Source organism: Telopea speciosissima, chromosome 2 (assembly GCF_018873765.1).
Source record: "Telopea speciosissima isolate NSW1024214 ecotype Mountain lineage chromosome 2, Tspe_v1, whole genome shotgun sequence".
NCBI classification, from domain to species: domain Eukaryota; kingdom Viridiplantae; phylum Streptophyta; class Magnoliopsida; order Proteales; family Proteaceae; genus Telopea; species Telopea speciosissima.
This window is the reverse complement of record NC_057917.1, coordinates 6065271-6089919: the sequence shown is the minus strand read 5'-3', so window position 1 is coordinate 6089919 and position 24649 is coordinate 6065271. Positions and strand designations below refer to the sequence as shown.

At 38.5% G+C, this 24649-nt stretch overlaps 2 protein-coding genes, 1 long non-coding RNA gene and 1 other non-coding gene across 5 annotated transcripts; 1 reads left to right on the top strand and 3 right to left on the bottom strand.

Moving 5' to 3' along the window:
- Positions 1-486: 486 nt before the first annotated feature.
- LOC122652756 lies at positions 487-23866 on the bottom strand. Its single transcript, XR_006331643.1, has 3 exons — positions 23595-23866; positions 15841-15846; positions 487-500 (listed from the first exon to the last, which is right to left on the bottom strand). It is a non-coding gene; the product is annotated as an uncharacterized LOC122652756 (long non-coding RNA).
- On the top strand, positions 2197-9681 carry LOC122652754 (putative respiratory burst oxidase homolog protein H). 2 transcript variants are annotated; one of them, XM_043846596.1, is made up of 15 exons: positions 2197-2354; positions 3581-4045; positions 4142-4304; positions 5000-5048; positions 5129-5242; positions 5372-6178; positions 6264-6356; positions 7143-7258; positions 7347-7449; positions 8339-8469; positions 8559-8718; positions 8812-8940; positions 9030-9158; positions 9245-9323; positions 9542-9681. In XM_043846596.1, exons 2-15 carry the CDS (start codon positions 3670-3672, stop codon positions 9649-9651), a joined length of 2559 nt encoding a protein of 852 aa, XP_043702531.1. In that variant the 5' UTR covers positions 2197-2354; positions 3581-3669; the 3' UTR covers positions 9652-9681. The 2 variants fall into 2 exon arrangements, with proteins under 2 accessions (XP_043702531.1, XP_043702533.1); XM_043846598.1 differs by lacking the exon at positions 9542-9681 and adding an exon at positions 9418-9447 and having other exon boundaries at positions 9245-9377.
- LOC122652755 (dirigent protein 17-like) lies at positions 9787-10693 on the bottom strand. Its single transcript, XM_043846599.1, has 2 exons — positions 10016-10693; positions 9787-9979 (listed from the first exon to the last, which is right to left on the bottom strand). Exon 1 carries the CDS (start codon positions 10532-10534, stop codon positions 10067-10069), a length of 468 nt encoding a protein of 155 aa, XP_043702534.1. The 5' UTR covers positions 10535-10693; the 3' UTR covers positions 9787-9979; positions 10016-10066.
- Positions 22110-22190, bottom strand: TRNAL-CAG. The gene has a single exon. It is a non-coding gene; the product is annotated as a tRNA-Leu (tRNA).
- Positions 23867-24649: the final 783 nt, after the last annotated feature.

The window sequence follows — 24649 nt, the reverse complement described above, 5'->3', positions numbered from 1 at the left end:
ACGTGAATCGTTTACGTACGGGTAGGTGAACCAGGTGATCCAGGTTGTGAAACAAACTAGGTGACAGTTGAAGAGTTGACATATCAGGTACAGGTCACAACACTATTTTATGCAGAAGAGGGTCTTTCTTTGTCCTAAAAAAAATGCAGAAGGAAAGGAGAGTGAAGGTTCATGTTTGTCAAAAACATAAAATTCTGAGAATAGAGAAGACAGTAGTGGGTAGTGGAAAGCCTCTAACTCTCTATAAAACACGACGTGCTCACCACTTAGAAAGAGTTTTTAACCACAAAAACAAACCATGGAATCATGCAAAGGTTCGTTTCCTATTAATAAACATCAATACAACTCACCCGCCTCCGCACCACCCCCTCTGCTACCAACCAGAACTAGTGGAGGGGTTTTCCCCGCTTCTCTTGCGAAACATTCTTCCATTTCCTTCCTTCCTTCCCCTTTTTCCAATATTTCCCTTACAACCCCCTTTTCGAATCCTTTCTTCCTTCCTTCTTTGTGGTTGGAGGAAACTAGATTTGCAGAGGGACGGTTTCAGAGCAATTGTGGAATAGAGATTCTTTGCTTAAAGAATTCCAGATTTTTATTCCTGGGCTCCCAGATCTTTCGGGCTACAATGGCATTTGTGAGTTTGTCTTTCTTTCATTAATCCTCAAGCTTTGTTTGTTCTCGTTGACCATTTCCCAATTCATCTTTTGGTTTGGTCCTTAAGCACATTTTAAAAATTGAACCTCTGGAATTCGATTTTTAGGATGGGTATAAGGTGTTTGGTTAGATGTCAGCGGTGAACCTTAGATTGATTATGAACAATGTGTTCCTGGGTTTGAGTTCTCTGGGATTTTTATGTGATCTTTTATTCACATTGGATGGGTTTTTTTTACCTTGTATGACTGCAAGCTTTTATTGCACTCAATAGAAATTACAGAAACCTTTATTGCTGGAATTCAAATTTTAATGGTTAACCCTTAATAGTTATATTCTTAGAGAGGTTCAGGAATTGAACTCTCCAATGGGCCAACAATGTTATGCTGAGTCCTTTTTCCTTCTGTTTCTTATGCAAGTTGAGGTTTCTCATTTCAGGAGAAGAACTATCTGACTTGATCAATCATAATTGTAACATGATAAATCCTGGGTCTGATCATTTGCAGCTATACACTGCTTTCATGTGTGCCAAGAAATGGATCTGTTTTGTTATTAATTAATTATTTTAAACCTTCCTTTTAAAGTTTGATACATAAGAATGGTGAACTACAGATACATTGGCATTTGGTAGTCCGACATGCATTGACTTACTGACCTATTACTTGATGAGCTTGATTGGTTTTAAAAAATCGCCATTTGAAAACATAACTACTTATATCCAGGTTTTTTTGTGAAATTGCTTATTCACTATTTGAGATAGTACATTAATTTGCTGAATGTGTAACAGGTAACTGTTTAAATCCAATCTCTAAGTGCATTCTTTATTGAATTGTTTGGTCTAGATGTGTACATTTTATGATGTTTGTATAATAATGTAACCAAAGGAACCAAGAGCTGAATGTTTGCATCATGGGTATGACATGCCGAATGAACTTTAACAGAGTTTCTAAGCTGGCAAATTTTGTTATTAGAGCATGGGATGACCTGTTTGAGAACCAATTTTAACTGTCTCAGATTAACTGGAGAGAGATCTGAATTGGTATCAATATCTGAGGATCAGGTGGCCCAAGAACCATGATTATTTGACTTATTTTAGCAGTCTATTTTCCCCCATGAAGTCTGGAATTTGCAGTATACAGCTTGTTAACTTTTTATCTCACAGCTTTCTAACAGCCTAATATTTTAATGTTAGTTTGAGAAAAAAAAAGTCCCACCTTGAGGCTTTTGCACGAGGGGTCAACTAGTATATATTTACATTTGTAGATATAAAATGCAGCTTACCACCTTATTATTATCACAGATGATTCACCTTCCACCCATGTAAATAGAGAAGTTTCTGCATTTTCTTTTCTCATTCATAATCTTCTCCTGCCTTCGAACCGTTACGTCCCTATTAACGCACATTTGTGGTACCACAGCATATATTTACCTCTTTGTTGGTCCTTTGCAATAGGTCATAGACAAGATTTCCTTCAATTCACACTGGAGGTAGTCTTACATTTTTCAATCTTCTAAAATGTTGATTTGTTTATTGCTGCAGGCTTGCATCCATGGTGTCCATATGTCTTGCAAAGCTGAATGGTGAACTTGGTAGTGGATCATCAGACAAGAATTGCTCAAAAAATTGTATGGATTTGCATCTCACAAGGGTTTCTCCTTGGTTGCTCTCCTGATCTACACTTAACTAATTTACTCCAACAACCGTAAGTTTCTTTCCCCTCGCCATAGTTTTCTACCTTCTTGTTTTATTGTAGGATGCTAATGGTTGCAGCTGTTGAGTTCTATATAATTGGATGGTTGTTCATGGTTGTTACCTTTGGTGGCTGAATAACAAATGTTGTGAATTCTTCAGCTTATAGGGCCTATTTAGGTGGCATGGTCATTGCCAGTGTTCTCCAGTTGATTTCCATTTTTATTCTATTAAATTCTGTGTATTTTCTGGATTGCGTCTTTTTGTCTACTTGAGGGTGGGCCTCGGTGCTACGTAAGGTTGCTCCATTGCAACCTAGTGGTCGCAGGTTCGAGTTGGGAAACAGCCTCTCCGCAAAAGGTGGGGGGGAGGGGGGTTAAGGCTGCATACATATGACCCTCCCCAGACCTTGCAGTGGCAGGAGCCTCGTGCACTGGGTACGCCCTTGTGTGTTTGTCTATTTATTCAAATTATTATTATTTTCTCTGACATAGTTATGAGTTATTTGAGGTTTGGTATTAGCGTTGACGCTTTTTTTGATTCCAAATGCTTTTGCTCACTTGCCTATGTGAGAGGTTGGATTTGCTATAATATGTCTCATCATCCTGAAGAGATCTTTGAGGTGGTGGGTGGGTATTGGGTTGGAGAGGAAGTATTTATAGATGCTTCTCATTTAATCTTTTCCCTAATTTGAGGAGCAGTATTGGTTGAAATTGCAAAATCATCAAAACTAGACGCACAAGAATCAACTCAGTACAAAGACTCAATTCCCCGTTCTCATCCCAAAAGGATATGATCATAAGTTGATCATGCTTATATTTTAAAAAGGTGTGTATGATCATAAGTTTCACAGCTTTAGAGTTATTAATATTGTGTATACAAGGCAAGAGCCAAATAGGATGCAGCTGAAATTTGAAAAAAAAAAGTTCTAATTCTGTATTTTTACCATTTCCAAATTCTCTTGGCTTATAATTTGGTGTTGCTTCAAGCATGATAATGATCTTCAGTTCAACATTTCCACTTCCACCTTTGGTTTATTAAATGACACACTTTGATGACAAAAACTGACTAACCTTTTGAAACAGTCAAGGAGTCACACTTGACTATGGTCTAACAGAATTGAGAGCCTATCCTGGTTATATATGGGAACCCCCACCCCATCTGCGGACAGATTTTGACAACCAAGCCTTTTCAATCGATTGTATTGACAGTTACTTCTCTTCCTGTTTTGTTCTGCAGACATTCCATCGTGGCTTAGATCTACCCCTCCTTGACTCAAGTTCCAACTTCACTTGAGAAGACGATATAGATTATAGACTGTATTGCTGATGGATGGTTCAGGAGATCCAGTTCACTCTGATTCTTCACACTGGATACTTGAGAGCATTGCGATTGCTGAAGGTATGGAGCAGACGGCGGACATTAATATTAACAACATTCAAGTGTCCCCAGAACCAAAATCCTCCAAAAAAATGAGCTTCAAGATAAGCAAAAGCATTGTGAAAAATGCCAATGGAGCTCTGGATAAGGCCCCACGATTGGGTAGAGCATACTCAGGTGCTTCAAGGGGGCTTCAGAGCTTACGGTTTCTCAATAGGACTACCACAGGTAAGGAAGGTGATGCATGGAAGGCGGTTGAGAGGCGGTTCAATCAGCTAGCAACCGGTGAGAAGCTCTCAAGGGATAATTTTGGACGCTGCATTGGTTAGTTCTCTCTCTCCCTCTCTCCCTCCCCCCACCCTTAACAAACCAACTAATGAAAGCTAAAATGGACTATTTATTTATTTATTTATCTTGAAGGCATGGGTGATTCAAAGGAGTTTGCTGTTGAGATATTTGATGCCTTAGCAAGGCGCAAGAACATAGATTCCAAGAATGGTATAACCAAGGAACAACTAAGGGTGTTTTGGGAGGACATGTCAGATCGGAATTTTGATTCCCGGCTTCAGATATTCTTTGACATGTAAGAAATTTTTTCCTTTCTCTCACCATTTCTTATTTTGGTAGTTTGAATTGTACATTGGGGCAGTTTTAAGAGGAAGTAAGGAGATTTGAAAGCATTGAAACAGGTCGAGGTCAAAGCTTGAATTGGCCTGCTATTCTGTTATGTTGTACCTACTGTGAGACTGAAGCTAGTCACCTTAAGGATTCCATACATCTTCCTTTGAAACCTCACTGACTTTAAAGCATGGAAAAATGGGAAGTTGACCATTTTTACTAAAATCCTCTGAGAGAAGTCAACTTTCAAAGGATGCAAGAATCAAATCTTGCAAGTATCACTTAAGACGTGTTGTGTTTCAATTGAGAGAGCCTGTAATTAACAAAATCAACATAGAACTTTCAAATTCAGCTCTTAGTTTTAGCCGATAGGAATATTATTGAGCTGGAAATTTAGAAGATTGCCAATGGTCAAGCTTTTGACGGTCAGTTTACTTTTTGCCTCTTGTCAATGTTCTATTCTTATCTTAGTGGACTATCAATTTATAGCGCATTTTGGTTGGGGCTATCTGTTCCTTTATGGGTAACTGTTCCTCATATCCCTATTTTGTAGATGAAACATTAAACATTCAGTATCAACCAAACAGGGATGGATGAAGAAACAGAGCAATGGAATATATGTTAATGAGTAGCTACTGAGTTGTTTTTGTACTTTTTTAGGTGTGACAAGAATGGTGATGGGAAACTGTCAGAGGATGAGGTCAAGGAGGTGAGGATTAGAAACTTGTGAGTTCTTCTTCATCATCTTACATGTTCACAAAACTGAATTTTCTTAATTTTCATATGAAGGTGATTCTGTTAAGTGCCTCTGCAAATAAGCTAACAAATCTCAAGGGACATGCCCCAACCTATGCTGCTCTAATCATGGAGGAGCTTGACCCTGACCATCTTGGATATATAGAGGTGAGAAGGTATTCCAGGATCTATTTAGTTTCCCAAAGGCAAAAAGAGAAAAATAAAAGAAAAAAATGAAAGAATGCTGACATGTGTTACTTCTTTTTCTTTCTATTCCTTTTTTTTATAAATATATAGATTTGGCAATTAGAAACTCTACTCCGAGGGATGTTGAATTCCAACGAAAATGAGCATTTTGACAAGAGAAGCCAGAATCTCTCCAAGACAATGATCCCAAAACGATATCGAACGCCTGTTAGCAGATGTTTAAGCAGGGTGTCTGAATTTATCCACGACAACTGGAAGAGAATATGCCCCATTGTGATATGGTTGATCATAAATTTGACTCTTTTCTCTTGGAAGTTCTACCAATACAAGTACAAATCAGCTTTCCAAGTCATGGGCTACTGTGTCTGCTTTGCCAAGGGTGCTGCGGAGACACTCAAGTTCAATATGGCTCTCATTCTCCTTCCTGTCTGTAGAAACACACTTACTAAGCTTAGATCAACATTTCTTGGTAACTTCATTCCATTTGATGACAATATCAATTTTCACAAGGTGATTGCAGTTGGAATTGTCACTGGAACTTTGATTCATGGATCTATGCACATAGCTTGTGATATTCCAAGATTAGTCTCATGCCCAAATGCACAGTTCATGAAGGATCTTGGATCTAATTTCAATTACAAGCAGCCCTCCTATGGTGATATCATGGCTAGCATTCCAGGTACCACTGGGATTTCTATGGTCCTGATAATGGCATTCTCATTCACACTGGCAACCCATTCATTTAGAAGGAATGTTGTGAAGTTGCCCTGGCCATTCCACCATTTGGCAGGGTTTAATGCTTTTTGGTATGCACATCACTTGCTTGTCATCGTCTACGCCCTCTTGATAATTCATGGTTACTTCCTTTTCCTGACCAAGGAGTGGTACCTGAAGACGGTAAGACATGCAAATTAATTTAGAAGCAAGAATCTATATTTATTACATGCCAGAGACTGAAATTCAATTTCTGTTTTTTTTATAGACATGGATGTATATCAGTGTTCCGATGCTACTCTATGCTAGTGAGAGAATGATCACGTCATTTGAAAGCAGTGATCACGTCAATATTATTAAGGTTTGTACTAGAGAATGTTGGGCCCTTTAAACCAATGGAACAAACACTTGTCACTCAGCCAAGGATTTAAAGATTGGTATCAGATGGATTGTCCCAGACTGATACCAATCCGGATTGTTCTGATCCAACTTGGTTGATTTGAACAATCTGATACCTATCTGTAAAACCATTCTCTCAGCTCTACCTTGTTGATTCAGTCTTTCTTTATTCTTTCTTTTCTTTTCTTTTCTTTTTTTTTTTTGGGGGGGGGGGGGGGGAGGGGGGTGGTGGAGGAGAAGTTTATTGTGTCAAACTGGAATCTGCATTGTCTTCAGTTAAATGGTAATTCGTAAAACTTAACATATAGGATTGGTAACTATTTTACGAGCTAGTGAGTTGACCCAGGGATCTGTTGTACCATTCTGTAACTTGTCCTCTGATCTCACTCAGTTTCTGACATGATAACTCAGGGATCTGTTGATCGTGCAATTCACCATGTAACTCAGTTAAGTGATAATCTAACTCAGCTGAGTTATCATGTCACAACATAATGTAATTATTTTCCGTGATTAATGAGGTGCATAATTTGCTACCCTCTGTTTCCTCTTCAATTTTTAGTATTTCTCTTAAAGTGAAATTCAGGTGATTCAAGTTTTCAAATTCTGTATCATTGCTTGGTCTAAGTTGAAATTAGCATGAGTATCTGTCTGACTCAGTTCTCTCTCAAATCCAAGTCAATTCAAGTTTGTGTGTTCTTTAGTCCTAGAAGGGACAAATTAACTAATCCTGCCCCCTTGTAAACTGCAGGCCATTATATATACAGGGAATGTCCTTGCACTGTACATGAGCAAACCACCAGGATTTAAGTACATGAGTGGGATGTATATTTTCATAAAGTGTCCAGACCTATCACCGTTTGAATGGTATATCGTCAGTAGATTTTGTGATACTGATCATGAGGTTATCTAACTGAAAATATCATATTCTCAGATCTGTCTTTGATCTGTATAGGCACCCCTTCTCCATCACTTCCGCACCAGGAGATGACTACTTGAGCGTTCACATCCGAACCTTGGGAGACTGGACGACAGCACTCAGAAAACGATTTGAACAGGTTATAGTCTAAACTCTGTTAGTGTATACCATACACCATAGGATTTAATTAAGAGGAGATGTGACCTGCTAGATGATCTTAAGCATCCAATCCAGATTCTCCTTCTGATGTATTTGCCATATTGTTTTTTCTTGTTCGGAAGAAAGCTATGGATTGGATGGATGAGATCCAGCACAATTCTGGCTGTCTTTGAGGGAAAGTTGGCTGGATAGCTGCTGGTTGATCCTGAGATTTAAAACCATAGATGTGAGGGTGGTTATTATTCCTCAAATCTTGTTGGCAGGGACAAAAGATCTTAGGTAATCATAATGTGGGTTGGTGAACTTTGTAAATAGTGCAGGGAAGGTTCCACGTTATACAAGATCATGTACCCACCTCGTTTGTTAAGTTCTGTCTCAGAGAAATTATGTGATGGTGGTTAAAACATGTTTCAAAGTTATACAGAAGTTAAATCCACAAATCTTTGATATGTAATACGTAAGGTTGGTAGTAGTTTTTGTAGTTCTTAAAACTTTTTCATAGTTGATAACAACTTTGGTTGACTTTTAACCCATATAGCATGCTCCTTTGGGTTTGAAATTTAATTGATGAGATGCTGGGTGTCCTTAGAAAAATGGATGTACTCAATGTGTGACATGTAATACCGTCTATGAACTGAAGTTCACTAACTCATATGAAAGTCATCAGGACCCTAAAATCTTTGTTGTTTCTCTTTCCTTTTTCTCCATTGTCACATGGATAATTACCCTCTATTGTTATTGTTATTGTTGTTGTTATTATTATTATTATTGTTATTGTTATTTTTATTATTAGATGATTTCTTACATTGGTTCTAAAACCTTCAACAAGGAAAAAGAATGACCTTTGTGGACTTTCCTGCACCCTGCAGGCCTGTGAAGAACCGAATACTCAACAAAGGAGTGGTGGTCTAACTAGAATGGAAACTACTCTACAAAGGAGGGGTGGTCTAACTAGAATGGAAACAAAAGCAGTGTCAGATTTTGATTATTCGGAGGACAGGTAAATGAAAGCTCAGGTTTAGCCACCTCTCAGTTTTTCTTTTCTTTTCTTCCTGCAATTTAATATCTAACATCCCTCATTAATTGCAGATTCCCTAAAATCCTTGTCAAAGGACCTTTTGGAGCTCCAGCTCAGAGTTACAAGAAGTATGACATTCTCTTGCTCATTGGTTTGGGTATTGGAGCAACTCCATTTATTAGCATTCTCAAGGATCTCCTGAACCATATCAAGATGAATGAATATAACCTAGTGAGTGTGTGTGAGCCAATGCAAGGGAGAGAGATTGTTTGAATTATTAAAGTTTTGGTTATTAATATCTTTGGGGGATCTGCATCAATGCAGGTAAATCCAAACTTACAAGGCAAGGAAAAGGGTCCAGGAAGGGCATACTTCTATTGGGTTACAAGGGAACAAAGCTCCTTTGAATGGTTCAAAGGAGTCATGGATGATGTTGCAGAGTTTGATCACAATGTAGGTGTGAAATATAAATGCTGCTTCTCATGAATCTCCTGTCCAACTTTATTTAATGCTGACTCAAAAGAATTCCCTGATTATTGTAGCATATCATTGAAATGCACAACTACTTGACTAGCGTATATGAAGAAGGTGATGCACGATCTGCACTTATTGCCATGGTGCAGTCATTGCAACATGCCAAGAATGGAGTTGATATTGTCTCAGACAGTCGGGTACCTGCTACTCTCATGGAAAAAATTCTGTAGATTCTTTAACCATTTCATATTTCATTCTCCTTTCTAACCTGTACCTAAAACAGATAAGGACGCATTTCGCTAGACCAAACTGGAGAAAGGTGTTCACTGATATGGCTAGTACACACAAATGTTCTCGGATAGGTAGGCCTGGTTTAGTTTTCATTCTGCATGAAAGTAGAGTATATAAAAGCTCCTAACCAATTTTATTTTTTTTTGGGTGAAATATAAAAGCTCCCAACTGAATAACAGTAATTACATTGCCTGTTCCTCGGATACAATTCGATCCTTCTACAGCCAATTCTTAATTTGTTCTTAAAAAAACTATGAAAGAACTTTTAAGATATCTTGCTTTTGTGCAGGAGTTTTCTACTGTGGGGCTCCCACCGTCAGCAAACAACTGAAGAATCTTTGCCAAGAATTCAGCCACGCATCCACTACCCGCTTCCATTTCCACAAGGAAAACTTCTAGGATAAAATTGTAAACAAAAGAAGTTCCATCTTCTCATGAGAACGCTTTCCATACTGATCTTGTAGCCAGTGTCATATATATAAATATATATAATATATATCTATAAATGAGCAAATATTCAATGCAAGGGAAGACTAGAATCAGAGAAAACATATTATTTTTGGAAAATACATACAATTCTAACTTTCCCCCTATTGCATTTTTCTTGCTGCTGCTTTTTGAGATTATGTTGTTACCTAACAGAAATACAACATTACTTTCAGAAAAAGTTTATCCATATTCATTTTCGTTGTTCTGCTTTGGTTCCCCAGGCCTCCTTGAATTCTTTCGGAAGGAGTAGATCCATTTGCTTTTATCTTCTATTTGCTTTTGGATTGCCACTGAAGCACAGCGGAGCACCTCTATGGTCTTTCCTCTAAGATTCCACATTCTTACCTCGAGCTTTTCGTGATCTAGCTGCATGTTTCACCGACTTATCAGAGGGTTTCTCACACTTCTTTAAGATCTTCAATGCCAATGTTTTCAATGGAACTGTAATTTCCAATGGCAGAAGTACTTCCTCCAATTCATGCCACTCAAGGTCTTCAAAGTCACCATCTTCATATACCACTCTATACCAACCGGTTTCTCTGTCAAAATTAGTTACTGTACCAGAGTAAAATATCTCACCAAACATTTTCCGGACTTCTCTCCCTTCCAACCATTCACCAAAACCAGTATTCTGTTTTGATTCTACATTGCTTGCGGTATCTAACTGAAGGAAAGCATTGTCACTACAGCCCACATTTGGAACCCCATTGATGACAACGGCAGGTTCTCCTGATACCTCAAAGACACCTGCAGATGAAGTTCCCAACTCCTCTTCTTTGCAAGTCTTCTCCATTTGTCGTGATCCTTCTCATAAAGTTGGCTACAAACACAAACAATTTGATTCAATGAATCTAATGGCTGCATGAGCAATCCATCAAGGAATAGGAAACATATAGGAGAGATGTCTCTACCCGATTCAAACAATAAGTCTAAAACCAATTTAAAAATTTACTAAAATTAGAAAGAAAAATCCAATTTAATAAGTGATTTAGTTCCTGAGTTGCAATCAAAGGTTTAGATCTGTGTTTCAGCAACATTGTTTAGCCTAAATGAAGTGAAATGAAATTTCCAATTTCTATCAAAATTTTGGTCCTGGTTGGAATTGTGTGAATACTTAGCTGAAGTTGTTTTACATTTGAAGGAAAATGTAGAATTTGGGAACCGCAGAAAATGTTTATTGCACATCAAAGCCTAGCACTTAATGTCGCCTTGTTAGTGGGAATCAAAAGTCAGAAGTCCATTTGTATTTGTTTTCAGAGCCTAATTTACCTGCTAAGGCAACAGAGTATAATAACTAAGTATGAAAGGGGTGGTGACTGGAGTTCTGCCCCTGTCCGATCCTCCTATGGCATTAGTGTCTGGAAAGGCATCATGGGCTCTTATGGCAAATTTCAGCAAGGTATTCATCTGATAATTGGCAAGGCTATTAGGCTCTGATTTTGTTTGACTCATGGTGCGGCGATGCCACTCAAGGATCATTTCCCTGCTTTATTCAAAAAGAGTTCAGACAGAAGAAAAAGAATTTAGACAACCTCTTTCAGACTCTCAGATTGGAATGGTAGTTCAGTTTATGATCATGCTCTCTTCGGTCCAACCTGTAAACCAACATGATCACAGGGTGTGGATCCACAATAGTTTGAATTCATTCTCTGCCTAATCAATTGGCCACAAGCTACTCCCTCCTGAAATTTCTAATTTCCCATCACAGGATCTGGAGATCTAAAGTGCCCACTAAAGTCGCCTTCCTTTCCCATGTGGTGGCTATCCAAACTGTTGAGTTCCTTCAGTTGAAAGGTTATCTTCTGGTAGGAAGGTGTGTCTTACGCTACAGCCACACAGAAAGTTAGAAACTTCTGGGCAACCCTTGATCCACTGCCCCTTTTCCTTTCTCTATCTGGCTGACCTTCATTCATATCTTCAATCTGATGGGTCCCTTCTCAGGCGATTACAAAGGCCCCTCTCCAAATGGAGGGCCAGGAATCTCTGGACTGAAAGAAATCGTCAAGAGGTTCTGAAATCAGTATAGGATGCTATCTCCTACTGGGGTCACCGTAAGTTCACTTTTGGAAGGAATTTCAAGTCGAGACTTGAAAAAAGGTTGCAGTGAAATAATTGTTGACTAAAAATGGACGAATCTACGATCTAATCAAATATTCCTATAACACAAGCAGTTTCAGCAAAAAGATTCCCAACTACAAAAACCAGATAACGAGAAGGCAACATTACGATAACAATCAAAACTTCATAAATTTCGATGTAGCATTGCGGGGTCTCCAAGGAGAGAATGAATGGAGAAACATACAAATTAAAGAATCCAGATCTCCCCCAAAACAAAAAAGATTTTCAGAGAACTCAGATAAAAGATTTTTTGATTGTATTACCTGAAAGAGATTCAATTCAATCAAAAGCACCTAAATTTCCTGAAATGGTTCGACTGCGGCTGATATGAATATCCGAAGCCGAATGCTAAATGCGAAGTGGATACCGAAGCAACTTCAAAGAAAGCAGCACAGACGAAGCCGCGCAAAATAGCCCTAAACACGGCTAAAAATCTGGATATAGAAATCTAAAAGGACACCGTGGATTTGTATTTGTTAGGCCAAGTTCTGCATTCCAATTCTTGCCACGTGGCATATCAATTGTGCAAATCTGAACCATTGATCTAGTGAAAGGCCACCATGTATTGGTCATTTCTTATGTCAAATTTAGGCCACTATCCTTGATCTGAGGAATCGGATGGGAAATCGGCCACTCCCGATCAGGGTTTTAGTAATCGGTATCGGTCTCTGTTGATATTGATCCAGATCGACTGTATCAGTCTGGATCGGTTTTGTTTTCATCAAGAATTAGTTTTTTCCCCATTTTTACCCCTGTTCATACTAATCCACCGATACAGGATCGGTATTGGGTATCGGTCTGCATCGATATCAATACCTCAAACCATGCTCTTGATGCAGATTTTGGCCAATTCAAGTCGAGTGATTCGTACTATATTTCTAGGGTTCATATTGATTCCAATTGGTTGGTTGAATCTGAATTGGTAGAGACCGATCCTATTGTCGATTCCGCTTACTTGATCCATGTCCCTAACTCAATTGTACGTCTCGTTTTGTACTGCACAATTTCCTTCTTTTTTTTAAGAGGGGAGAAAGAATGCCACCTAGTTGTGCCAGACACGCCGCCTCTAAGCCTTGACATAGAGGCGTGCAAAATGACCGCCGCACCCTTGCTCATTTTCGGGGTTCCAGGGGTGCAACGATCATTTTGCACACTCCTATGTCAGGGCGCAGGGGTGGCTGCGCAATCGGGTGGTGTTCTCTTTCTTTTTAAGAATCCTTTTATATTTCTAATAGACTATGTTTATTCAAAGTTTTTGTTTTTATATTTTTATTTTATTTTTTTTGGTAATATTTTTTATTTTATTTTAGGGGCACTGTTCTCTAGGCCGCAACGCAAGCTGTGCCCAGGCACACGGGGGTGGGCGCAATGACCACCCTACCCCCTGATTGGCAGGCCTATGTGTTTGGGCGCAGCCTACACTGTGGCACAGAGAACATTTTCCCTTTATTTTAACGCATAGAATAGTAAGATTTAACATGTGCACACAAACGAAGGGAAAAAGTTGAATAAGCTGAAACTTGGTACATAAGTAGGGTACGGTTACTCACTAGAACTTAGGTCCCATCGACAATTTCGTATGGAATGTAATGCTATAAATATTGTATGGGTTTTTGACAAATGCCCCCCTGAAAATGCCCATTTGTTCAAATGCCTTCTTCTAATTTTTCTAATTGCAAACTCCCTTTATTTTCAAACCATTGTAGCACTACGGTCCTTGCCATTAATTTGGGATGTTAAATGTTAGTTTTAAGGAATCTAATGATCAAAATGCCCTTCTGATATTAACCCATGAAAATTAAAAATTAAAATGACCAAAATGCCCTCATCTTCCCCAAATCGATTAGGGTTGAAACTGAAATTTTTTTTCTCAAATTAGTTAGGGTTTGAACCAAAAGTCCCTCTCATGTAAAGACATATATAGGCTTCGCTATATGTCCATGCATTGTTGATTTCTCAATGTGGTTTGTGAACAGAAAACCTTGGAGTCTATCTATTCATAAATTTTTAGCTTAATCTTGGGCACATGGAAAAACTAATCTTGGGCATTCATGAGTGATGGAAAACTTGATCTTTTCATTTTTATATAATGAAAGAAAGGTTATTTTAGCAAACGACATAGAAGAACACACAATAAAAAGACCGTACCCAGTGCACAAGGCTCCCATGTTTAGCAGGGTCTAGGGAGGGTCAAATATATGCAGACTTACCCCTATTTCCAAGACTTGAACTTGCGACCAAGCGTTCAGCAAGTGAACACTTGACCAACACGCCAATCACGACCTTCAAAGTATGCCAAAACGATACTATACGTAAAAGGACAGTAAGATAATTTTATATGAAGAGAGAGATAGACATAAAGATACTTAGAGCACCCTGCCCCTGCAACTCAGAAAACCTTTATCAGTCCTTACATAATATACAACTAGGAAAATGTTCTCTGGGGAAAGAGGCCACACGCCTAGGCACAGTGGGGGGGGGGTGAAATGATCGCTCCGCCCCCCAGATGCGAGTGTGTGGCCCCTCTGCGCTCCTTCACAGAGAACCTTTCTCACTCCTTACATAGTATATAGCTGGGAAAATCTTCTCTAGGGGGCAGATCACACCTAAACACAATGGGGTGAAATGACCGCCCTACCCCCAAGATGCAAACCCGTGTGACCTCTGCGCTCTCTCACAGAGAACGCTCCCCCTGTACAGCTTGGTTGTCTCTTGTCTATTCCATCACCAGTGCACCATACGCTTATTTTGGAGACAGGCCTGCTAGCGGTCCCCACTTGCCCCCCCCAGAGAGAGAGAGAGAGAGAGAGAGATTTGGTCATTTCCGTTTGTGTATCTCCCGAAGAAAGGAATGAGAGGCAGAAAAACACATGGAATAGAGTTACAAGCCAGCTGAAGTCTGAACCCTTTCTCAGATCTCTCTCTCCCTCTCACTGAAGTCTCTGATAACTGATTTGATAAATTTCAATTCTTGTTCTTTCTTTCTTCAATTCGAATGGGTAAAAAAAGTTGACAATTGGTAGTGAGAATGTGACTGGACAGTATTAAGAACTAAAAAAGGCAATAATGTGACTACACAGTTAGGTTTGGCAGTGGAGCTTAATTGGGAATCCCTTCCCATGCATGATCCGTACCCTGCCCCTCTTCCCAGTCGTGTCCCCCCCCCCCCCCAGAGATCCTCTCTCTCTCCCTCCCTCCCTGTACGTGAAGAAAAGTAATTTGTTTTTTTCTGTCTCTCTATATTTATGAATTAATTTCCTAGGGTTTCACCCCTATTAATTCCTATTAATTCCCCAAACAGTCCTCCCTTCATATGAATTTACCATATGTGCATGTCCCAACAGAACTGATCAGAGAGAACCGCAGAATTATTTATTTCGCTTGTCGGGTAACCAACACGTGAGAGGCCTTTAATTGGTAATAAAGAGATTACAGAATACAGTAGTAGTCCTACAAGGAAGAAAACAAAAAAACAAAACCATAGAAACGGCCTATAGATCCTTAACCCTAACGATTCAATTGGGATTGATTTGAATCAGATCGAATCGGCTTAGAAAAATCCTAGAATTGGCTTATAGATCCCTAAGCATTCGAAAGAATCGGTATTTGGATTATCAGCTGATTTGAATCGGAATGGGAATGGCCTAAATCGAAATTCCAATTCATTACTTTCTTCATCTTCTATTCCCAATTCCAGGCTGATCCTGCTTCCAACTCAAAATGGCTTAGAATCAGTTGGATCAGACGAATGATTGAATCTGATTCTGATCTGATTCAGATCGAAATCTGTATTGATCGATTTGATCTTTGATTCCGTTTTTGAAACCTTGTCTATAACCTTACCAATTCAGTTGGGATCGGTCTGATCAAAATTAGACCAAATCGGCCGATCCGATTTTTACATTCTTGGATATCTTCGATTTTTTTTTTGAATAAGTAAAATATATTAAAAATAAATAAATATACAAAAAAACAGAAAACCACCTGCTAGAACCTTTTTAAAATAGGTTTAAAGAAGAAAATGAGAGGGAAAATTATCATCTCCATTTATCTGCCCCTCCATTTCATCTAATAGGGGGGAGGGGGAGTGGACCCCACCTGGGCAATGTGTTCGGGTAGAGGGTAGGGGGTAGGGTGGTCATTTTCACCCCCTATGAGAGGAAATGGAAGAGCAGATAAATGGAGATCGACGATAAAGATCCCAAATGAGAGGCCCCTAACTAACGGATCCAGATCATCTACGGTGCCCTGCCCGTAGTGGCTTGAGCGGTGCACAAATAGGGCATGTTGCAATGACCACCTTACCCCTGCCCAAACGTCTTGCCCTAGCAAAGATAAGGCGATCATTACACCGCGCCCTATTTGTACACCGCTGATCAGGTCACTACGGGCAAGGCGCGGTAAAGGATCTGGATTGCTAACTAAAACAGGACAGGCCCCATCAATATCTGGAACCATGTACGGAGTAACATGAGATCGAACAAGCTGGCAGCTGGTAGAGATGGCCATGTGGCTAAGACTCTTGACTCAAACTTTACTCAAAAGAAAGACTCTTCGAAGAGGCAAAAGGTCAATGATTTAACAGAAATTGAAAGAGAGAGACTGAAAACTCAATAAGTAATGGGAATGACACAACACATCGAAACCCTTGGAGAAGGCAGGCTTAGGCTTAGGCTTAGGCGTAGGATTAGGCTTAGGCTTTTGAAGCCTTTCTCCTTCATTATTCTTCAGAGATACCCATTCAGCTTTCCCCTCTAATAACAAGGAGAAGGAAACAAAGGCTATAAATGGTGGATTGGAGTAATATATATATTTGATAATCTCCGCTTCTGAGTTCTGAGCACGTACTATGATCGATCTAGTGTATGTTTGACACTTAACTCTCCTACGCTTCTCTATTTTCATCCTATCCATTCCCTGCTCTGTTTTGTCTTTAGTACCTAGTGAGGTACTAAATTGCTTATCGGGTTACATTGTTTGACTCCATCATCCCTACGTCTAGGGGAGAGAGAGAAAGGGGGTACAGGAGATGAGTGCAAGGACATAGTAGTAAATTGGGAGACATTGTTCTATACCACACAAAACTCAGGCGTCAAAAGTAAGACCAAATTGATTGGATCGATTTAATCGACCGGTTCAATATTGATTTTGATTTTTACAAACAATTTATAGATCCAAAAATCAATAAAATTCAGAATTTTTATATGTTACTTTTTTATATACAAAAAAGCAAGATCTAATTAATAAGGAACCATTAAAAAGGATAATAGATCGAAATCAATCAGAACAGTTTATACTTGACGTCAAGTACATCTAATAGAGGGAGGTGGATCCCACTCCAAGCAATGTATTTAGGCAGGGGGTAGGATAGTTATTTCTACCTTTTCTGTTAGATGTACTTGACGTCATGTACGATCAGTGTAATTGAGAGGATAAAGATCCCTGATTTCCATCACAAGTATAAGAAAAAGATCCTCTTCAACTCCAACTCATTTTCAACCATGCATCTAACAGTCCGGAGGACATAGACATACATCCCCAAGGATTGATAGGTGTTGGGATACATGTCTAAGTCCTCCTTGTCGTTGGATAAGTGGATAGAATCCACCTTCCTCTGTTAGATGTACTTGACGTCAAGTACAAATAATGTAATTGAGAGGATAACAATTCATGTTTAAAACCCAAAAAATAAAGAAGAAAAAAAAAACAACAAAAAAATTTGTTGTTTTCAGTTGAAAAGTAAATAATAAGGTAATGATTACGGAATCATTCATTTTATTCAAAGCATCTCTGTAGGTAGGGCTATAGAATCTAGACCTTCCTCTCTTCACAAACTAAAGATTCCCTGTAGTGAGAGAGAGAGAGAATGACACCCCATTTGTTTGAAAGGATAAAATGCCACTTTCAGGGAAACAGCAACAGAAGTAGCAGCAGAAGTACTTCTGCTTACGTATGCCTTTAACATCTCGTTTGGCCGCTCTATCTTCCTCTCCATCTCTTTTGTCTCTCTCTCTCTCTCTTTCTCTCTCTCTTCTCCCCCTTGTCCTCTTCTCTCTCTCTCTCTTTCTCTATATACTATTGGGCAGCTCTCGTATACCAATAATGTATTATACTATTCACCATTTAACTTGTCTTTAATTATACTTATATATCCCTTCCCCTCTTTCGGTGTTCTTCAATCTTTCTTCTTCTTCCTCCAAAGAAAGAGCAAAGAGATGCCGCCGACAGCATCAACGAGGTGGTGTCCCACACCAGAGCAGCTGATGATACTGGAGGAGCTCTACAAAAGAGGGATTAGGACTCCCAATGCCTCCCAGATTCAACACATAACTTCCCACCTCTCTCACTACGGCAGGATTGAAGGCAAGAATGTCTTCTACTGGTTTCAGAACCACAAAGCCAGAGACCGTCAGAAGCTCCGCAGGAAACTCCTCAAACAACAACAACAGCAGCAGCAGCACCAGACCCACCATCATCTTCTTCATCAGAATGAAATATCTTCTTCTTCTGCTAGTACTGCTGCTGCTTCTCTTGACCAAACCCAGTTTCTTCCCCAGGTGAGGATCTATATCGTCATTATATTTCTTCCTACAAATTTATAGCGAAATCCAACATAGGAATTTTACTGAAATACTCATATAGTGAAACAGATCTCATCTCACCGTGGATGTAGGCAATCTTATCGAACCACATAAATTCTTATATATATTGTATGAATGTTTGTTTGTGATTTCCATTCTTGAAGCATTTATATGTGTGATCTGTGATATGTATATGTTTTTAATGATGGAATAGAGAAGAGAGTGGAAGCTGATGGATAGTTCATCAGCAAGTGTGGAAATGGAGAAACCAAACTCTATGATGATGATGATGATGGTGATGAACACTAGTAGTAGTAGTAGTAGTACTACTACTACTACTACTACTTGCTGTAATGATATGCCTCCCAAGACACTGCAGCTCTTCCCCATCACGACCAAGGCTCTTAAAGACGACAAGTGCTTCCCATCCCACCACCACCATGACCACCATTTCTCCTGCTCCACCAGTAGTACCTCCACCTCCGACTAGTCTGCATTTGTGCATCAGTCTATGGGATCTAACAATATTTTCTAAGTAGTAGCTAGTAATGTACCTGTAATATCTACGTTTTAGTGTTATCGTCTTGGTTTCTGTAATGTGTTTATGATGACGTCGTTGATGAGAAAGAACTATATTGTCTAACTAAAGAAAGTGGTACGTTTGTTTATCTTTTCTTTTTCACGTTCTTCCTTTTCTAACCTGAAATAAGGAATGACATGAATCTGTATGTTGGGATTATGAATTTACCCAAAAAAAAGTGTTAGGGATGATGAATATTTTCCTTTTCCAGCCGGGTTTGGTTTGAGTCCAGCTCACGTTCACGTACGTGAGTGTACGAGAACGTTCCACATGTACGTGGTGGATTTCTTCTTGATGGCTGTGAGCCATTCTCGTATGTTCACGTTCATGCCCAACTCGTTTGGTTTCAATACCAGTATTATGTATTGATCTCAGCCGATGCCAATATCGATACTCATTTGCATCGCTTGAATCAGTTTGTATTGGTTCTGATACGGCCATTCTACGCCGCTTTGTAGGCTCATCCACTGTATCAGCCAAAAAATAATAATTTTTTTTAAAAAACAAGTCCTTCTAGGTGTGAAGTATAATGTTTTACTATTTACCACTTGGTAGTACTTGAGTTAATCAATGTGATAGAGACACTACACATAAAATTTTGGACAAAATACCCTCTTGATACCCATTCTTGTCCTCTCCCACCCTTTGGTGAATGAGATCCCATTCACCGTGGGTGGAGGGAAACTTGATCTTAAAATTTTAGTCTAAAGTAAGCAAGGAAAATTGCTCAAACTCTGATTAAAATTTTTAGTAAGATTATCAAGGGAGAAGGAATGTTACATGGACGCGTGTAGTGCGTTGCACCTACGCCAAAACACAAGGGTAGGCAAAATGACCGTTGCGCCCCCATGGAAAGGCGGATTTTTCTTAGGGTGCACAGATCATTTCGTCCGCCCTTCTGTCTAGATGTAGGGGCATAGGGGCACAGTGCACCGAATGCACAAGGTAGTTTTTCTTTCCCAATTATCAAATGCCATAAAAAATATAAAATACAAATGACATATTTTATAATTTTAGCTATTTCCTCTACTCATTTTAAGCTGAAATTGTACCAATGATATGCTTGTTTAGTCCATATATGATCGTAGACCGGACAACCCATGTACTACTATGTGGCAAATAGTGAAGCTTTATACTTCATTAGTCATAGTGATCGGAAAACACCTTTTAAAAAGTTACAAAAAAAAAAAAAAACTGAAACCCATATGCATCGGTTGCATTGGTATCAGTCCGACATGGCCGGTCGGAGCCACTTTGTTGGATCGCCCACTGTATTAGTCATAAATAATAAAAATTTATAAAAAAACCAATATGTAATAAACGTATTGGATGATACAGATACGTATTGATCGACACACCCAATACACTATAGATACTTTAAATCATGAATTTCAAATTTACAACCCGTATTAGGTTGGAATAGCCGATTCGATCATAGAACCAATTACGTGATCGATACAATCAACTGCAATCAAGGTTTTAGTAATCAATATCGGTGTGTTGGTCTCGGCTGACACCAATATGGATTGGTTGGTATCAGTTTGAATCGGATAAATTTATCCTTGTTTTTTTTAATATATATATATATATACTAGTAAACATGCACGTGCAAATACACGTGTGACCATATGTGACTGCAGAGAAAATATATATATATATATACATTTTTACCTTCTGTCCGTATCGATCCATCGATACAGGATCGATCAAGAATTGATATCAGTCTCCACCGATATCGATATGAATCGATCAATCCGACCGATCCAATACCGATTCCTCAATCTATGACTGCGATAGGATCGGTTCATTATCAACTTTGTTCGGTGGAAAGAATTGGAGAAATCAAATCAGTTTTTTGGCTTTACAAAGCTTAGCAATGAGATCCCATATAGAAAACAAAATGGTCTTCTCACTGTTCGTTAGGTTGTGATTTTTTTGGCAAGAAATGGATAGAAAAGTGAAAAAAGAATAAATAAAACTCTTCCTTTCGGGGGAAAAAATGTGAAAAGAATTGAAGCAAATTTGTTCATTTTCAAGATGATTTTAATATTTTTTTTTTAAAAAAGCTTTTCTTTTCCTCTGACAAACAAACAATCAGAAAAACAGAATATTTTGATTTTCTTTTCTTATTCATTTCTTGCAAAACAAACTTGGCCCTAGTCATCCTTCAAATGTGATCATCCCTATAATATTAATCACGACGAAAATGTGGCAACTGGGTTAGGAATTAACAGTAGAAAATACAACATCTTGGCACGGTAAAAAATAGCAAAAATTTACCATTTCAAGTACGATAATATTTATTCATTCGACTTTAATGTGACAGAAGATAACATGTATGCCTCCAATATTAGAGATGGAGCCTTACCCATGCTGACGGTGTTAATTTTGAAATGTAAAAGACATTTTTACCTTTATTAAATCTTGAACTAAAATGATAAAATTGAAATATCATTTTTACCCTTATTACATCCTTCAAACCTAAAATTCCTAAATCGATTTTCAAATAAGGTTTGCTACATCCCATCTTTGGTGAAGGTGAAGAAGATAGAACTTTTCGGCGAACCTCTCCTTGCCTAGCAACTCTCCGGCGAAGGTTAATCCCTCCACCTCAGTGAAGCTGTTGATTTCTCCATCTCATATAAACCAATCCTAAATTTTCAATTGGATTTTTGAAACTTCACAGGCCTTAAAATAGAGACAGAAGTAGTTCCATTGAAACTCACATATCTAGGTTATGAAGAACTTGTAATTTTGAATTCTTGGTTTGAGGGAATATCTATAAACTTACGCGACACAAAAACGAATTGGTATGGTATATTCATACCATAACATATGAACAGTAAGAATTAGTATTCTTATCGATATTGAAACTCATTGGGAAAAAATAGATTTGTGGATGAAATCAAAGGATAAAATTTTCCTCCACCAATAGAGGACGGTTTACCCACCATCCTAGGGTTCATAAACCCCTCAAAGGGGTTTCGCATGTTCCAAAGTACTCTTCCAATGCGAATGAGAAATGTTTTAAGAAGCTCCCAGCTCAAAGCCAATTAAACCCAGCTTAAAAGTACGAAAAAAATTAACATTGTCAAGAATGGGATTTGAACCCATGCCCTTTCGGACCAGTACCTGAAACTGGCGCCTTAGACCAACTCGGCCATCTTGACGTTGATGCAAAATTGAACTCATTTTATATATTTAATCTCAATTAAATTCCCCTTTGGTCCACCCACTACTATAGTCCAAATGGTTCGAGGCTTGATGCGTTTAATATTGCCCTTGAAGTAATAATAGTGTTTTTTTTTCAGGGAAGCAATAAAAATTATATTCTCAGATCCATCGGAAAAGATAAAGGTCCATGTGAGCTTTGCCATCCGTCAATCTTCATGCCCACCCTTCTGTCTATCAAGTGGCTCTCTTTGGCATAGTTTAAATTTATATTTATGATCTATTTATGAATAATAGGTTATGGATTTTAATAATCATCTGATTATTACAAGATATAATAGATTATATCATGAAAAATAGGTTGGTATGCTTAACCTATATGGTTTTAATAAGTGAAGAATATATTATGTATTATGGTGGGGGTGGGGTGGGGTGGGGTTGGAGAGAGAGAGGGGGCTAAAGAGAGGCTTTGTTCTAATTTTTGTTAATTTTATCAATTTATCTTTACTTAAGTTGCAATTCTGCACATGTTCATTAATGGTACCCGCATAAACAAACATTAACGGTTTATGGTGATAAATCTTAAACAACTCTTGAGCTATTTATGAAGTTATGCTTATATTGAATTATTTTAATGAAAAATTGGGATCATAAATCATTCTAAACACATCTATTTATGTTTATATGTCATACAAACATAAATCAAACTATACCAAAGAGAGTATCCAATCTAAAATAATATAGCATAAGACAACTTTTGTTTTTTTATCTTCAACGTTCCATAACTTTTACTCTTTCACTTTGCTTCCAAACATATATCAAAATCCATATCAAATTGAAGATATGTGATACGAGCTTGGGAGAAATCAAACTTATAAATCGGTGTGGGATAAATGTGATCGTAACAATATAACACTGGTGTTTGCACTTTTAGACCATTCTGACACATTTCAACCTGACGAATTGAAGAATCATCACAGCACTTTCTAGACTTAGATTGATACCAATAACAATCACTAATCCTCTTTTTATTAGGGCAAAGTATCGAGAATCAGTTAAAAGCTAGATTTGCTCAGAAAATAACTTCTACACATTTAAAGCAGGATTGTTTAAGACATACTAATCCAACTAATCCAGTACATCAATGTGTGCAACCTGAGGTGGATGAGTAGTACTACTATCTCTGTTAGATCTACAATAATCAAAACCAAACCAGACATTTTCCGGCACGAAAGTCCGGAAATAGAACGGAAATGAGATCGGCGAAACCCGACCATCATCTTCTCGATGAAACACCTTAACCCAACCAGGTCTCCATCCATCTGATCCAAATTTCTTGACATAAAGTGAACAAACATTCTTCTCCATGCAAGCTCCAGTTGCTTCAAACTTGTCTATGGCACATCTTTCAAATGCTTTTGGAGAATATAACAATTTATGATTCTTCAAATGCTTCACGATTACAAGATTTCCAGCTGAATCACTGAATCTAACACTGATTATATCTGTGGTTTCTGCAGATGGTGCACATGTGGTTTCAATCACAATAGAGTAAGAACAATTCCCTTTTGATGGAGGATAGAAGGTAGGTTTAGTTGGTTCAGCTCCATTGACAAACAGAGAAACATTAATGGTGAAGGCAAGGAAGATGGTGATCATCATCAGCATTATTGTTGTTCTGATCATGTTTCTATGATTCAATAATTGAATGGAGAAGGTAACTCATTTATAAGATTGTATGCAAGTTGAGTTCCTTTAAAAATTAGATTTGATTCCTTTAGGATATAAAGATGAATAAAAATATAGTCAATAGAAATCCTTAGAAGTGATTTTCTTGTAGATAAAGGAAGCATTTGCAACTGAGCACAGTATGAATTTTATTACTTTTAAAGAATAGGAATTTTGATGCCCACTACTTGCATTTCAATGTCTAAGCTAAGAGCACTTTATATCTAGAATCTAGACTCTTACCATAGATAGCCGAATTTAATGGATCAATCTTGTTTTCCTTTTGCTTTTGGTTTTAGGGAAAATGTTCTCTGTGCCGGGGCACAGGCTGCGCCCAGACACATGGGGGTGGGCGCAATAACCACCCTACCCCTTGAATAGCAGGCCCATGTGTCTGGGCGTAGCCTGCGTTGCGACACAGAGAACATGAGCCCTTGGTTTTAATATTAAGAAGAGGGTTCTCTGAGCAAGCAGGATAGGAAGCACACCAATGGGTAATGAACGATACGATATCGACCATAAGAGGGCAGCTAGGTTATTTCATGTAAGAAGGAGAGAGATAGACATATAGATGCTAGCACTCCGTACCCCGGTGGCTCAGAGAACGTTTTCCCTAATATTAATTAGGGTTTTGTTTGGTTGATTGCGCATGATATGCTAGCACTCCCTAGCTCATAGGCGTCACTATGCCTAGTGAAGTATAATGCTTCACTATTTGCCACATGACAGT